The 17,024-nt window shown below is 40.1% G+C and overlaps 2 protein-coding genes across 5 annotated transcripts in view; both read left to right on the top strand.

Moving 5' to 3' along the window:
- The window catches only part of ACAP2 (ArfGAP with coiled-coil, ankyrin repeat and PH domains 2), a 78,233-nt gene extending 63,343 nt beyond the window's left edge, over nt 1-14,890 (top strand). For 3 of the 4 annotated variants that reach the window (XM_067301819.1, XM_067301818.1, XM_067301821.1), the window contains exons 17-23: nt 688-872; nt 1,708-1,800; nt 3,174-3,361; nt 3,701-3,810; nt 4,824-4,934; nt 5,182-5,243; nt 10,138-14,890. In XM_067301819.1, coding sequence (XP_067157920.1) covers nt 688-872; nt 1,708-1,800; nt 3,174-3,361; nt 3,701-3,810; nt 4,824-4,934; nt 5,182-5,243; nt 10,138-10,241 — 853 coding nt within the window. In that variant the 3' untranslated portion in view covers nt 10,242-14,890. The remainder of the gene's footprint in view (nt 1-687; nt 873-1,707; nt 1,801-3,173; nt 3,362-3,700; nt 3,811-4,823; nt 4,935-5,181; nt 5,244-10,137) is intronic. The other variant, XM_067301820.1, reaches the window with a different exon arrangement.
- A 560-nt stretch (nt 14,891-15,450) lies between these two features.
- The window catches only part of XXYLT1 (xyloside xylosyltransferase 1), a 79,895-nt gene continuing 78,321 nt past the window's right edge, over nt 15,451-17,024 (top strand). Inside the window, exon 1 of the mRNA XM_067301817.1 lies at nt 15,451-15,710. Within this exon, the coding sequence (XP_067157918.1) occupies nt 15,516-15,710 (195 nt within the window). The 5' untranslated portion in view covers nt 15,451-15,515. The remainder of the gene's footprint in view (nt 15,711-17,024) is intronic.

Raw genomic sequence — 17,024 nt, 5'->3', positions numbered from 1 at the left:
ATACATGAGCTCTGCTGTTTTACAGTAACCTTCTCCTGGCAGGGGCGGAAGCAGGAGGCTTGCTAGATGTTCCTGCCAGGGGCAACTGCTTTTCAGCAATTTCAGTAGTAGTATTATTACGGCCCCTTTAATTAGTTAATCACAACTGTCGTGTAAGTGTCTTACAATGATACTCTTGGGTTATGAGAAAAGTATTTCACTATAGATTATGCTAGTGATGGCTGTGCCTACCTAGGGCTTTGATTATTGTTCTCTTATGTGGTCCTGATATTCCCTTACCAAATGTTGCAATTATATTTACCTAAGAATCTAAATATATTCTTTATTAGTTGGTTGTTAACAATGTGGAATTCATGTATAAAGGATTAATACCAAGAAATAATGTACAGTAACTAATGCTACTTTCTTTCACATTACTTTCAAAAGTTTTCCAGTTGAAAGGGAATATACTGCATATAAACTTAACAAAATAATTTTCTTTTGAGGCTTATGCAAAGCTTGATCAAGAATCCAAGAAGTGAGATAATGTACTCTTCATTTTTCTGAAAATGTGCTGTAAGAGTGTCTTATGTGCAATGCCAAACTACAGAGTTTTTGTTACTGGCTTTAGTGTGAAATGGCTGTGCTTATAATAGTGAATATAATAAAATACTAGCTTACTAACTTCAGGGATTTTGTGTGTGACAGGCAGGAGAAAGAGGCATACATCAGAGCAAAATATGTGGAAAGAAAGTTTGTAGAGAAACAGCTTGCAGCAGTACCTCTGCTTGAATCTGGAACAAAAATTTTGCCTCAAAGTCAAGAGGAGAAAAGGCACAGTGGTCCTGAAAAATCCATTTTGGCAGGTGAACAAGGTTCTGCATCTCCAAAAGGTATTTAGACACTTTTCTTGTTAGATATATTAAGCATGTTCTCTTTAAAGTGACTTTTTGTATTTACTGATTTGCTGCCTCACGCAGATGAATTAGAACCCCTCTCTTAATGGGTCATAGTCTAGTTCAGAAGTATAGGAGGAAAAATGGCAATTTTTGACCAGGGATGTGCATTATTTTAGGTGGGAAGAGTTTTTGGAGTGGGGATGCTTATCATTCAGAAACATATTAACCACCTTCTTTTCTCGTATTTTCATCCTTTTAATTTTTTCCGATAACGTTCTTTCCTGCCCTATCCCTTCCTTACTGCCTGCTTTGTGCTTTGCTAACTTGCATGTCCCAGCGGTTGCTGTAAGTAGCGACGAGGCGAGGCGAGAGTCTCTGTTCTGTCCTGATGAACTAGATTCACTCTTCTCCTACTTTGATACTTCTTCAAAACTACGTAGTAGTAAGTACTACAGCTATGGCGTGTTCAGTGCTTGCACTGGTGATCCATTGTGTGTTGTGGCCATCTCCCTGCCTCTAATCCATTGTCTCCAGGCTACTGCATTGCTTAGAGTTTTCATGAAATAACTTAAGCTTTTTTACTTATCCTGATCTCTTACCTTTTTAATAATCTTTGTGACATTTATTATTGTTATAAATGTTATGGTTGAATGTGTGATTTCAGATCTTCTATGAATAACGTTAAGAATATTGAGTAATTACTAGTCATTGAAAAATAAATGATGATAAATTCAGGACCAAGTATAAGAGCTTGCTTTATTGTCATGGTATCTGTGAAGAGTAGATAACTTATAGTCTGCATAGTAATTACCATTTCTCCCCAAAACAGTAAGAAGCAGTGACAGTGGGATCCATCAGAGTGCTGATGACAGCAGAGAACACCTTGCCTCTACTATATCAGTTAACAGTTTGTATGAACCAGGTGTGTCAGGCTTTGCACTTAAGGTTTAATCACTACTTTTGCCAGCAAATAGATTGCAGCTTGGTGATACAACTTATGTCTCATCTGTCCTGGCTGGCTGAAACATCATTTTACCAAGGGTGATAGTTGCTTGAGTGAACTTTCTCTCATTCAAGCTTGGTGGAAAGAATGACATTGAATAAATGGCTGAACTAAATAACTTCAAAGAATACGTGTTTTTTTTCTGTCAGATGGTACTGAGCTATAGCTTTATTTTTTAGCGTACAGAGCAATGCTGCATTTTAACACAGACAAGTCTCCATAGAAATACATAATCCTTTATGAATAGTCGAATCCTTGGAGATGGGATTCCTGTTAAGTTACAGATAATAGGTTTTGTAATACTTGAACAATCTTGCTTAATTTTTTCTGATTTCTACCTATATATACAATTGACCACGTCTTTAAACATTATTCGCCTTTACCTCAATTCCTACAAATTGATGGAATTATTTGATATCTAGTATTAACATCCTGGGCTGCCAGATGTATTAAGCATGGCTTGTTCACTGCTAGCAAAATATCCAAAACACTTATTTATAAAGCAAGCATATTCTTTTATAAGCACTTTTCTGAGATACATCTTAAATCCAGTAGTTCACAGTTGTGGTTTCTAGGCAAGTAGCATGTGGCCCGGATCCTTTGAGTGCATTGTAGAAGCACTTTTAGGATGCTGCAATTCAGGAAAGCATATATATTAAAAAAAAAAAGTCTTTACCTCCCAGACTTCACTCTGTATAACTCCTTTGTTGAATTGAAAAGAAAGATCATGCTTTAGTCCAAAGGATTATATTCCTAGGAAGTAATTAGTATGTGATGATAGCATCTTTCAATGAAAATGGCATTTCAGAACAGCATTAGCTTAATTATGTTCAGGTGTTTGAAGCTGTTGCAGATAAAGATACATTTGTATGACTGTCTTGGTGGGTAATGAGTTTTCTTCGTAGCTTGTAGTATAGGATAAAACATACTTACTTACCTGTCTCATTTCTGAGAATTGATTAGACCTTAGGTGAAGGATATTGATGGGTACCAGTAACATGAAGGGGTGATCTTATTGGGCAGTAATAATTTTGTGAAGTGTCTGTGCCTGATTGCTGGAACACAGCTAAAGGCATCTTTGACTTCTTTTGGCAGACTGGGGCAGCAGTGCAGAACGTTGCCTTCTGCAAAGTCTGAGCTACCTTATGCCAGAGACGTGATAATTTCAGTCAGAATTCTAGGAGGATACTTAACAAAAGCAAGAATTAGATAAGCTATGTATATGCGCGTGTGTGTGTGTGTGTATAGATATATATATGTATAGATATATGTATATTTTTCTTTTCTTTCAGAGGGAGACAAGCAAGAGCCTTCTGTGCTCTGTGACTCCAAACAGTTTAATCCAGGATTGCAGCTTTATCGAGCTGCCTTTGAGAAGAATCTTCCCGATATGGCAGAAGCATTGGCCCATGGAGCTGAAGTAAACTGGGTCAATATAGAAGAAAACAAAGCAACACCACTCATTCAGGCTGTGCGGGGGGTATGTGATCTACAGCATACTGAGTAATGTGGGGAGAGGGGAAGGGGAATAATAAGGATATTTCTGTACTGTTGTTCCTTTTGAACTTGCCCCACTAGGGAATGTTAATGGGATAGTGAAGTTGCCTTTACAGAGTTCTCTCAGAATTGTTCCTGAACTATTTTTTTCTCGTTAATGTTTTGTTTGGGGTTATATAACCAAGTAGCATTTTAAATTTAGCATAGAGGCAAATCTCTCTTGTTTCCTCACCACATGGCTCAGTGGTGAGAAGGTAGAACAGGATTTGTCTCTAATTCTAGAGATTTGGTGCTGAGTTGTTTCTCTGCTTTTATTCCATAGGGCTCGTTGGTTACTTGTGAATTCTTACTGCAGAATGGTGCCAACGTGAACAACAGGGATGTGAAAGGAAGAGGACCCCTGCACCATGCCACGGTTCTAGGACACACTGGGTAATTCACTGTTCCAGAACTTGTAAATGTCCACCCTTTGCTCTGTTAGTTAATTTGAAGCTCGTTCAAATACCCAGATACTTGGACATTTTAATATATTTCAGATAATCTAGATTTTTCATAACTTTTTATGATGAACAAGGAATTAACATTTTAAGTTAGCAGCCTTATCTAGCAAAATACTCCTATAAACATTTAGGTCCCTTTTGTAAAAACATGTATTTAATAATGCTTTGAAATATCATGAACTTCTAGTGAAGATCTGTGACATGCATTTTAGTTCTTAGAAAACGAGAAGCAAGTAGGAGAAATATGTGGTGAATGAGAGCCAGGGCTGTTTCTGGTTTACCCCTCCTGTCTCTTGCCCGGATAGTGTATCTCATTTCAAATTGTACTGTATCATATCTTGACTATTGGAATCATGGATTCTAACTGAGACTCTTGTGTGCCAACTTGATACAAATGAGGACGTAATAATATGATTTGTGGTGCCAAGGCTCTTTGCATGCATGAATTCTGAAGAGTGCTAGTTGGCAGCTTGAGAGCTGTGAAAGGTAAGCGCTGTTAGTATGCCCTCTTAGCATAGAAAAATATGGAATCAGTCTCCATTGGGTGTAACAGGCATCTGTGTCTCAGGATTCTGTACTGTATTGATCCTTTCTGTTCAGTGGTTCTCTTCCATAATGGTAAAATGGATGAGGTCTTCTGGTTCTGCAACCTAAGATGACACAGTAGTCATCTTCACAGTAGAGACCTGCTGTTAAATGGTTCAACTCCTTGCTGCCCTGGCATGATTTGACAACTTACCTATTCTTCTAATGTGGATTAAATAACTAAAGGTTTTTCTTAATACTGTGTTAACATCCTAGAATCGTTTTAGACAAATAGTGCTGTTCTGACATATTCAAGAGACTTTTAGTGGTTTAAGCCAAACATCGGATCCAGCCTGTTTGTTCACTTGCTTTTTTCTTTTGTTGTTGTGGAAATTATTCTTAAATGCTTTTTCTGAACAGACAAGTGTGTTTATTCCTAAAACGAGGAGCAAACCAGCATGCTACTGATGAAGATGGGAAAGATCCATTGAGTATAGCTGTAGAAGCTGCAAATGCAGACATTGTAACATTGTAAGTTGTGTATTTTGTTTTTAACTTGGTAATAGGTTTTCCTATTCTTCTTTCAAGTTTAATATGTAAGATATGGCAAAATTCCTTTGCATAGAAACAGGGAGAGCAAGAAGAAAAAATCGAAGAGAGGGTGCCGTTTCCATAGATGACCTCATTGATGAGGTTCAGAAACAAACTGTAGTTCTTGGATTGCAGTCTCTTTCAGTGCTTTAAAGATGACATTCTTTTTTTGTTTTCTAAACCGTAGGTTGCGTTTAGCAAGAATGAATGAAGAAATGCGTGAATCGGAAGGACTGTATGGACAGCCAGGTCAATACTCTACTAATAACCATACTGAGATGCAGTATAAGAAATGTATTCAGGAATTTATCAGTTTACAACTAGATTCTTAGTTTTTGAGCAAAATTTAAAGTAGCTTCATACAAAATGTTTTTTATAAACAACATATACATGTTAAAGCATCATTGAAATTCACTGTTGTACTGTCTCAGATGATTCAGAGTACGTAAAAGGAGTGTTTGAAATACATAATTGTAGTCGTGTATGTTAGTACATCCATTACCGATCTGTTTTGCTATTAGCTCTTTACAGTTTTCTTCTATAGACATTCCACTGAAATTCATGCTGTGTTAGGATTTACCTGATGTTATTTGATAGCAGCCTTTTAACCTGGGTTGCTCAGCAACAGTCAAGGAGTTTCTTATTACAGGATATCATTCTTTTTCCTGTGGACTTTTTTTAAAATCAAACAAAAACAGCCCCCAAACTTGCACACTGATGTAAAAATGTGCATCAATTATTTAAAAATAACTCCAGGCAGAAATAGAAATGGATTATTTCTTCAAAATTTATTTTTAAATATTTTGTGATACAAATAACATCAAACAAAATATTCAAGTACATATTTTTGTAAATAAAATATTTTACAATGTGATTAAAAAAGGTGGCAGACACTTGACCCAACTGTTACAAGAAAGTAACAAATTACATTTAATGAATACGTACAACTTATTCTTGGGCACTTGGTCCCAATTTACATTGTGTTCTGATGTGGTATTTATGCAAGCCATTTCTTCTATTATGATATACTTCCATAGGACTGACTTAAACTCGTACAAATATCAATAACAAAGACAATTGATTCTTAAGTTAGTGTCAGCTAAAAGCATGTAATAACTGGCAGTAGTGAAAGTAAAACCTTCCATTTTCAAGGCTTGATCTTTCATGGTGCTGAGTACTCTTGGCTCATTCCTGTGAAGCCCTTATGTGTTTGCCATTGATTCATAAAGACTGTTTGTGCTTACATCTTTTACCAGATTGGGACTGGGCTATCCACAAGCTACAAGGTTGAGTCTCATACCAATATCCCAGATGAACTCTATGAAATAAACTCAATTTATGTATGTCAAAGATTCTCCTCAAGGAGAGATTTTCAAATTGATCTTTAAACAAAACTCTTAGGAAGTTCGAATTAAAACAAAAGTACTGTAGACACTCAGCCATTTGGGTAATTTCTCTGGAGAAGCAACAGATAATTTACAAGTAAACATTGGGTTATGAGCTTAAATGAGGAAGAATTCCCTCCTCAGAAAATGCTGCACACCACAGATCTTAAAGTCTATTGCCTATTTGAATGACCATTTTGAATGTAAGGCTGTTCTGATTGTAATGCATTCTGCATCACTGACAGGCTAAAGGTTACAAATATCAATATATTTGCTTCTCCTCACTTTCATTTTAAAGAGATCATAACTATCCATTTCAAATAGTAAAATGCATTTGTTTTGAGGGAGGGAGGTATTTTAATTCAAAAGCTCTGTGCTAAAATCAGAAATGAGTATCTTGGATCATTTAGTTGACATGTCACAAATCTAAAAGTATTAGAAACCAGAAATTGTTTGTATAGCATGTACAAAAAGCCTAAATTTGTTACTGAATGTTACAAGGCTTACCTTGCTTTTCATTCATAACAATACAGGCACTACTTATATACATGAAAACACAAATGTTGGCTTAAACTGGAGTTGTTGGGATGTGGGGGGAAGAATATTTTCCCTGACATCTTGTTTAAAAGATTTTTAGACAGATTCTTCAGACAAGTAGATAAAACAAAAAGCTAGCTAAGGCTTTAATTTTAAAATACCTTGGTGTGTTGTTGGTTTTTTTTTTAATCAGCTTGTATTGCATTAGACTCTAGAGACTGTAATGGACATGAGGATCTGATATTCTGGATATCGTACAGACATATACTGAGAGAATCTCTGGTCCTTGTAAATGGGCAAGTTTGTCAACAGAGAACAGAGCCTCCGCAAGGGACAGGGCTTCCCCAAATCAAAAGGAGAGCGTCATTAGAATAGTTATTAAAACTCAGACTACAAGCTGTAGCACAGTGTTCCAGCCAAGAGATCTTGCTGCATCTCCTGGTGGTTGGCATCTGCTCTCCTCAATTCTTGACTTGAAGTTTCTTTAAAAGTTTGTGTGTTAAGGTCTGCGAGGCTGCTAGAATGGTGATTTAAACTTGCAAGTGTAAGCACAAAACCTCTTTGCTGTCATGGCATATAATATCTTTAGTTGGTTATAGAGGAGACAGGTCTTTTTCACTGCAGATACCTGTCAAAATATCTGCACCACCCTTATCACTCCTCTTTTCCAAAATTACAATTTTAGAAGACAATAAGGATTTTTGAAGACAATTATATGCTAGGTGGCAGTTATATAAGGGTAAATATTGATGCAAATTTGCTGTCTTTGGAATAAAGTGACCTGCATACTTACCTGCTTCAGTATGCTGTTGATGAACTAGTGTAGCTAATGGCATTAACATTTCTGATTGGTTTGAGCTATTGAGGGAATGTATATATCGCTTTGCAAGCTACAGTGTGTCTTCCAACACATTCTCAGAAAAATGGGAACTAGCTGCAACTAGCTTGTTCCACAAAATGTGCATTTCTGGTGGTAGAAGCCATATGCACCATGGTACTATTTCTTGTGTAAAACTTGAGTGTCCACCTTCTGGTGGTACGGTACGTCTGCTAACTATTGCATATGACTATTGCCACTCTTTCTTCCTATCTTTTCTTGAATGTATAACGTGTGCCTTTTAAGTTACTCTGGTGTTAAATGGTGAAGCAGTGCTATAGTATTTTTGTATGTAAAAACTGCACTTTAGGGAAAACCTTGCTTGGAAAGCAAATTTCCAGAATTAAACTTTAAAAGAAGATTTTAAAATAAGGTTTACAGTATTAAATATTTTGAGGCAGCATAACAGACAAGGGGCACTTTATTCAATATTTTTGTATGTAATATTTTTGTTATCATCTATATAGCCAAAAGAGAGCCACAAATATATCTTGCAAAAATAGCGCTTTTTTTTTCTATCAAGTTTATTTGAAAGAGCCAAATATGGCCACTTAAACTACACTACTAGTTCACCAATGGAACCCATTTCTGTATTAAAAGTGTAACTGCTTGCATTATACAGGTTTGATTCTGGTTTGTGCTTTACATAGCTACTTTGAATGTTCACAACTTTTCATTCTGTGCTTATCTCCCCGTGCAAGCAGTTATCAGAAGTTGTAATGATGAAATGTGTGTGCCTGTTTCAGCTCAAGAACATACTTGAAACTGAACCTGAGAACCAAAAGGGAATTTCAGTAGAACGAAGTTCCGAGTAGTGTAGTATTGAATTTATTTATCTTTTAAAGACTGGGAAGAATTCTGTGGTGTTACATTTTTATATAAACCATGATGCTATGTTAAATACTTTTGGAAGGTCAGTTATCATTTCTGAAAGTGTTTTCAGATGAATGCAGTCTTATCTCAAATACCTGAAAAAGATAATGGTTCTGGTACTGGAAACGTACATTAAAAAAGCTGGAAAAATGAAATGGTGTTTTGGAAAAACAAAACAACAGTTTTTCACTGTAGTACAGTTTTTTTAAATTATTTTATAAAGTCTTCTAAAAAAAAAAAATATTGTACTGCTTATTTCCAGTGAACATTACTTTTAGTTTCTCTACCATCCTATTGGAAAAAAATCTTTTATCGTGCTCAACATACGTGATGGGAGCGATTTTTGTGTTGATTGATTTGTCATGGTGTTAGTGAAGCTGTCAGCAAGGAGCAGGAGTGCTGGGCTCCTCTGACCTATGCAGCTTTAGTCTTGTTGGGAACAAAACCATCAAATTTGGACAGCTGAATTTTTCCTAACTGGACAAAATATGTATTATGTATTTAATTCCCATTAAAGTCAGTACTGTGTAATTAATGCTTTGAAATGAAACCTGAACTCAAGGCTCAAAATGCAGATTAAAAAAAAAAAAAAGAAAGAAAAAGAAAGTGCAGTTGAGTTGAATCAGATGCAAATGTCCATTTTAGAATGGCAGAAAAATGACTTGACAATGATTCAAAAACTAATCGTTCTTGAATGTGCTTTGCTGTGTAGAAAGGTCAGAGGCAGGGAAGGAGACCTGGGGAATGTGTTGCTTTCTCTCATTTTGGGATAGATACATACTAGTGGTCAGACTGTGTTTAAACGCAAAGCAAAGGGTGAAGACAGGAAACATGAAAATGTTTAAGGAAAAGATTGTCACTGTGTTACAGAGAAAACTAGAAGATGTAATAAATGTCCAGAAATGTGTGTAAAAATAATTTATACTTGCTAACATAGTAGACAAAAAGCATTTATGACCATTAATTTCCCCAGTTACATAGGATTGCTTTTTTTATACTATTGTTTGCTAAATGTTGCTTTCATGGAGAGTTGTATTGTAAGACTTCTGCCCCGTGCCCCAAGTAAATCTTTATTTATGCCGTAATTCTACTTTCATGAAGAAAACCCTGGTCAGCATTTCCTTTCAAAAACAAATATTTTGTTCTTTAATAGCTAATAAACATTTTTCTTTTACATTGCTTTAAAATGCTTGCATTTTCCTTTCTAACTTTGAACTTTCCTCTGTGTGGCTGCCTTTGAGGTACTGTGTCAGGTATAGTTTGGCTTTGTTTAATTTGCTTCTACAGAACGTGCATGCAATTAAACAGTCTCAAAGAGTTCACATCAGCATCATGTCATCTATAAGCAACCTTTGTATTTGGATACAAATGTGGTTAAGTAATTGGTAGCACATTAGGGCATTTGTGCAATGATGTACGATGTTAACTATCACAAATGTTTGAAACTGTTTCCCTTTTTCTTTCTACCTAGGAGATGAAATTTATCAGGACATTTTTCGTGACTTTTCTCAAATGGCATCGAATAATCCAGAGAAGCTTAACCGTTTCCAGCAGTCAGATTCACCAAAGTCTTAAGTGTCAAGAAGGAAAAGAACCAAACCTGATTCTTCTCTTATAGTGCAAGTTTTTTGTTGTTTTTTTTTTTTAAACAGAATGAATTATATGCATTTTGCTAGATATTTAATAGTTTGGATAAATTGACCACTCTAATGTAGCTTTAGACTGTGGTAGCTGGGGAAATGTATAAGGCTCAGTACATATACCTCAGCAGTTGAAGAAAATGCTTAAAAAAGGAAAACCTGCTAGTAAGTTGGCCTGTGGCTCATACATGAAGTTAGCAGAGCGTAACTGTATGGATTGCAGACCCTGGATGACCAGATCAGCTTTGCTAATGAGTATCCGCTACCGTCATCAGTCTCCCTGTTGCCATAATGAACGTGCCTCCGACCAGGAAGTCTAGCTTGTTTGTTCTCAGTCTGTTCGAAAGGGAAATCGTCCTTTGATTTGTGAGCCCATGACTTATAAGATTCTCTTGTTCCTACACTGATTCTGGTTAGAAGTGGGCTGTTAATAACAAGACATAGTAACTTAAGCTCTTTTGCAAGCTCTTTTTTAGTGGAACCTTTAACACCAGGCTGGCCTTTATGCTAGTGACTGCGGGTCAGTCACAATAGGTATATATCTGGAAGGACCAAATTTCTAAGAGCAGTCTATTTTCCTTTTTTAATTCTTGCTGTGAAGAAAGTTTTCTTTTAGATGAGCATGCAGAGCCTTTCATGAAAAAATAAATTTGATCCTGCTAGCTATGATGTGGGGTTTTTTCTTTTTCTTTTTTTTTCCTCCCCTCCTTCAGTATCTTGACATCAGCATTTGAAACTTGAGACATAAAAATAAATATTGAGCCAAAGGAGGTTTAGTGTAGAATTGTCGTGTGAAGGCTGTGTGTCACCGTTTCCCTTTGCTGTTCTCAGTATTAGCCCAAAGCCAGATACATATAAAAGCACTCGTGTAATGCAGTCATCTTAAATTTAGGCCAGTCCTTTATATCATAGCATGCTGTAATATAATCTGCAAAGCTGTATATACATACATGTTCTCTAAACTAAGGTGTGCAGAAGAAAACCTGGGAATTTCACTCTACACTTTTTGCAAAGTAACAAATGAGCCTAGTCCCTGGCGGTATTCTGAGGGCAGCACCCCAAGGTTTTTTCAGTAAGCTCCACTCTGCAGATGTGCATGCATAAACGATGTCTATAGATACATGTTCATGTATCAGAATACTTAGTATCTAGATGATAATCTCCTGAAGCTACAAGCCAGCAGATGCAATTCTTTATGCTCTATTTGTTTTGACAATTTAAGGAGAATTTTTAGGTAACGTAAAATCAATGTGAATTTTTTTTTATAGCCTTATTAACCATGGCAGTATGCTAGCCTGCTGTTTAAGTGTATTTGGGAAATGAGTTAGCTTTTTTTCCCAAGCTGGCTAAGCAAAAATAAGTAAAGAATTTCTGTAAATTATGGTAAAATTAAACTTTCTGGCATGTTAATTTTTAACAAAGTATTTTAAATATTTATCATTTTGCAGCAAATGTATAATAATGCATCAAATATGGATGATTCTTGATGCTGAGTTAATAGCATTTTAGAAGTATTTTGATAAATCCTTTTTTCAAGTAGAAGAATCTTACAAAACAGTTTTTGCTTTGTATATGGTCTAATTATGCTAAGAAAAGCAGTTTCTGCCCATTTAAAAAGTGCATTTATTCTGAATAATAAGAAACTTAAGCTCATCTGCAAGCAGTAACTTCTAATAAGCTGTTTTTTAAATAGCCGTCTATGAAATGATAGAATAGTTCCTGATCTGTAGTGCTTAACAGCAGTAAATATTTAGTTAGTAGATCTTAGAAAACAAAATTCCCAGTGTACAGATGGGACAATGTAAGATATGGCTATGTATAGTATACACTTCAGATATATAGTATTTTCTAAAGATTCATGTCTCTTGCAACCTATGTGACAGTCAATGTACAATGCGATTGACTGTAATGTAAAGCTCCATGGCGTAATCACTTTCTCAGTCCATGCTCGTGGGAAAACATCGGAGACATTTATTTCTGACCTTTGTGTCAGAGACCACTGGCAGTGTTTTCTGTCCTAGCCCCTCGGATTGCCTTAAATTTTTGCAGGATGACGTCCTGTAGGTTAAAAATGTCTCGCTGTAGCTCTGCAGATCATCTGTTGTATTCCCCGCTCTTGCGTGTGTGGGAAGCAGTGTCGGTCTCTTTATGTTAAATGACTAACACTTGATCTGCAGGTTGTATTACTCCTTTTCAGGAGCTTTGGAGTTGCAGTGATTCAGGGAGTGGGTGCGACACCTTTGAGCCTGCAGCCTCGTTCCCTGATCCTTTTAGGTGTGTCGAGATATCCAGTATAAAAGGCATCCGCTTAAAGCATTTTTCAGATCAGGTGCAATACATGTGTTACGATGTTACTCATCAGCAAAAACGAGTATGCCATTAAGCTCTGTGAAGTGTATTGAGGGTTTGCTCCTATCGGACACTGGCAGGCTCAGTGCTCCAGGGCCTCTGTACTCGGCAGGATTCAGCCCTCAGTAATATAGAGTATGTCCGAGTCTGATGCGCTGAAGATTGGGATTTGCCTGTCAAGTTCTGGATCAAGTGCTAGTGTTCTGCTGAGTAGTATTAGAAAACTTCTGTTTCTATTACAGTATGAATCTGAATATAACTTGAACTCTAGGTAGTAAGGCTCTGCTGTGTGTTAGCAACATCTTTTACCATGTACCAGATAACAGGAAGCTTCAATTCCAGTGCATGTTTCTCTGTAGGTATGAAATACAATAGGTCACAGTCAGTGGGGTACAAAGCAACATATTCTTAACGTAACTTAAAATAATGAGCATTCATAGGGATTTTCAATAACTTACTGTATAAGCCACAAAAGGTTTTTATTATATTCCTCCTAGTCAGAGTTAGATCAGGTGTTCCAAAAGTCTCTTGGAAAGACAAATGTGTAAGAGCTCAACATATATTCTAACATCTTGATTTCAGAGGTATAATTTACTTATGTTGCATGTTGATTAAGATGGCAGCTGTGTTGTCTCATTACAGCAGTCTGTACTGTTTTGATCGTTTGATTAGGTTTCCTACTTTATGGAACAGTTTCCTATTTTATATTGGTACTGTGCATATAAACTTAGGTATTTCTGAATTATCTTACTGAACAATGCCACTGAATTATGTTTGACATATGGAAATTAGTTCCCATCCCAAGTCTGGGCAACGTGGTAGTTGGTGGAAGTCTTGCTTTGCTTTCACAAGCTGCACGTGTTGCAGTCTGAGCAAACCTTTCTGCTGTTCGTTAGCATGTTGCAGACCTCAGCCTCCTGACCTGCCCTTTACCGATGAGGACAAAATCCAGCAACTCACTGAAAGCAGCGGCAGCCTTCCTGCTGTTTTTGGAGGCTTTGGATTGTACCTTAACAGCTTATAATGTTAGTGTGTTAAAGGATCCTGTATTCATATTGCATTTTTCACTCCCTAGGGTTCTGTATTTAACCTCTTTATGTATAGAGCTGAAATAGTTTTAGAAAAGGAACCAAACCTTCCAACTGCTGTCAGCAAATCCCCCCATGTAAAAGGAAGTTTCTCCTATTTTGCATTAGGACATCAGTACACAGCATGTTGTCTGAATTATTAGAATTCTTTGATAGAGCAAAAACTCTGCAGCACTAATGGAAAAAAAAGTGAGAAACTAGGGTAAGCAGAGATGGGCTGTTTCAGATGGCTGCAGAGAAGCACCAAAATCCTGTTTTAAAGTGTGTGTGTTAACTGTGCGTTTTAATAATAAAAAAAATCTCTAAATGGCACAGTAAATATCAAAGGACCATTTGACAGAATTCAAAATAACATGTAAACACTAAGTACCAAGGGAGTAATATTTTTTCTAAACTGTTAAGAGGATCAAACAAATTATTAAATATACTTAATATTTTGAAAGTCAATTTTGAAAAACTACCATCTCTGTCCATTCACACAGATGGACACTTTTTCCTAAAATAAACAGTGCTTTGGTTTATACCACTTGTTTGTACGGCCTACTGTCCCTAATGTCTCGCTGTCTGTATGCTTGCAAAAATGCACATTTTTAAAACAGGGGCAGACAGCTCCAGAAGGGAAATACTGGGGAAAAGGACGAAAGTATCACTTTGGTATATCCCCTTTCTCATGCTTGCTTCATCTTTCTATAGACAGTGTTTACTTGTTTCTCTTCCCATGGAAGGAGATGATAGAGGAGGAAAAAGCCTGCTCACTTTTCTGTTGAGATCCCAAATTTTCTCATGTTTTGATAGAAATCACTGAGAAATCATTGTTTCTTCAAGCTGAAAGGCTAGTTTGTTTGGAAAAGCAACTTTTTTACCTATCCCTATGTCCATCCGTACTTGGTATTTTTTAAACATTCCATCAGTAAACGCTCTCATCCTCTTGTGAACTTTCCCCCCCTTAAGGCATACCTGTAAAGAATGTATAACCAGACCTAGTTTGCATTTAATGAGTCTGTAGACTTTGTATCTACAACTTGAATGTAGCTTTCTGTAGTTTGTTATTGTAAATGAGAAAATATATATATCTTTGTAGTTAATCAAATGTACATTATGTAAGGATTGTAAATACTATACTTGATTAAAACTTTGTATGCTGTGACGTAGCCGTGCCCTGTGTACGTCCCGCTGTGCAAACTGAGCGCCGGGCGCGTAGAAGCAAGGAGCCTTTCGGCAGCCCCGCTGCAGCTGCCCTTGCTCGGCAGAGGGAGGCGGGGGCGGCGGGCGGGGAGGGGGCGGGCCGGGGGGCGGGGCCTAGACCGGCGGGCCGGGGCCGAGGCGGGCAGGAGGGGGCGGGCCTGCGGAGGAGGAGGTGGGGCCCAGGCCGGCGGAGGGGCGGGCCTGGGCAGAAGGGGCGGGCCGCGGGCGGAGGAGGCGGGGCCGAGGCCGGCGGGGGGCGGGCCCTGGCGGGAGGGGGCGGGGCCGGGCGGAGCTCCCGCCCGCAGCATGGCGGCCGGCGGCGGGCGGTAGCGGTAGCGGCGGTGGCGGCGCAGCCCATGGCGCGGGCGGGCTGGGTGCGCTCGCAGCCCTGCGCGCTGGCGCTGGCGGCCGCTCTCGCCGTCTGCGCCTTCTACTACCTGGGCGCCGGCCGCGAGACCTTCTCCAGCGCCACGCGCCGCCTGCGGGCCACGCGCGCCGCCGCGCCGCCCGCCACGCCGCCCGGCCCGGCCCGGCCCGGCCCCGGGGCTCCCGGGGGTCCCGGCGGCGCCGGCGACCTGCACCTGCTCATGATGTTCACCAAGGCGGAGCGCAGCCCCGCGCTGCGCGCCAAGGGCGAGGCGGCGCTGCGCTCCCTGCTGCGCCACGGCCGCTTCCAGCGCGGGGACGCGCTGCGCCTCCACCTCGTCACCGAGGCCGCCAGCAGGGGCATCGCGGAGGGGCTGCTGCGCGACCTGCTGCGCGGCGCCGGCTGCCGGCACGAGGTGCGCCGGGGGGGGCAGCGCCGAGCACCGCGGGGGGGGGGGGGGGTTGGACAGCGCCGAGCACCGCGGGGGGGAGGGGGGGTTGGACAGCGCCGAGCACCGCGGGGGGGGGGGGTTGGACAGCGCCGAGCACCGCGGGGCTGAGGCTGCCAGCGGGACTGCGAGGTGCGTAGGTGGCTCCCGAGTGGTCCTCCGAGTGGTCCTCCGAGTGGTCGGGAAAGGCGTCACCCTGCTCTCGGTGGCTCTCAAGGGAATGGGAGAGCCAGGAAAGGCTGTGGAGACGCCGCGTGTGGAAGTTCATCCTGCTGCCTGCTAGGGAGGCGGCTCCACCACCCACAGCGTGATTCACCAGCAAATCAGCGCAAAGTTAGGTTTTCCTTTACATTAAGCAAAAGCATCTGAAAAGTGGGGAGTGCTAAGCTGAAAGACTCGGAATAGCCTAGCCCTCCCGCCCTGAGGCGCTGCTGCAGAGCACTGCTGGGAGGCGTCTCCCGTTCTGCTGTAACTTCTCACTTCTGAGATACTGATGTTAGTTGAACTCAACTGGAAGAGCCTGAGATGTAACTGCGTGTTGTGTGCACAAGCTATTTGTTGGTAAATAACCCCATCTCTCATCTTTCTACCGGTTAAACAGTGCTTTACTGGTGCTAGCACTTGGTCGCATCCCACGGTGGATAAGCTGTCCTGAGCCAAACAGTTCTCCGCTATCTGGATACAGTGTATACAAGGAGTTCTCCAGATGGTTTCCTTTCTGCTGCGGCTGTGTGGGTTAGCATTACGTGTGACACTGTGGTCTGCGCTCCCCCATAACCGTACTGCCAGACAGCAGTGGGTGCGTGGTTTCTTCTCAGAATTGGAATAAAGCTGGTGTCAAACGTGCAGTGCCACAATTTAGCTCAGGTTTGTGGTATCAGTGTAACCCCAAAGCTCTTCAGCTGCTGGGCCACCGTGATGCCTGGTTCCCTCATGGACCCCCGTGCGTACATGCAGCTATCTTATTACCATGTGCAGTTCTCAGAAACCAAATTCCTCTGCAAATGACCTTTCTAACATTGCTTTGCCAGGAGGGCATGGGTTCGTGGAGCTTGCCGAGTTACATGTTGAGTGAGGTTGAGGCGTACAGTGGGACCGCTGTGGAGCGGTGAATCCCTGACTGTTTGTGTAGTCTTAGGTGGTTGCAGACTTGCAGTAAGACATGGCTTGCATCTCAGGGAGTAGCTCTTTCTTCAGAACTGCTCTTTCTGGGGTGAGAGCAAGCAGCACTTTTTGGAGGGTTGAAGTGAGATCTCAGTGGGGCGATTTCTTCTCTCTCTC

This window comes from Apteryx mantelli, chromosome 9, assembly GCF_036417845.1.
Source record: "Apteryx mantelli isolate bAptMan1 chromosome 9, bAptMan1.hap1, whole genome shotgun sequence".
Lineage (NCBI taxonomy): Eukaryota > Metazoa > Chordata > Aves > Apterygiformes > Apterygidae > Apteryx > Apteryx mantelli.
The sequence above is the reverse complement of the archived record's forward strand: the minus strand, read 5'-3'. Positions and strand labels throughout refer to the sequence as shown.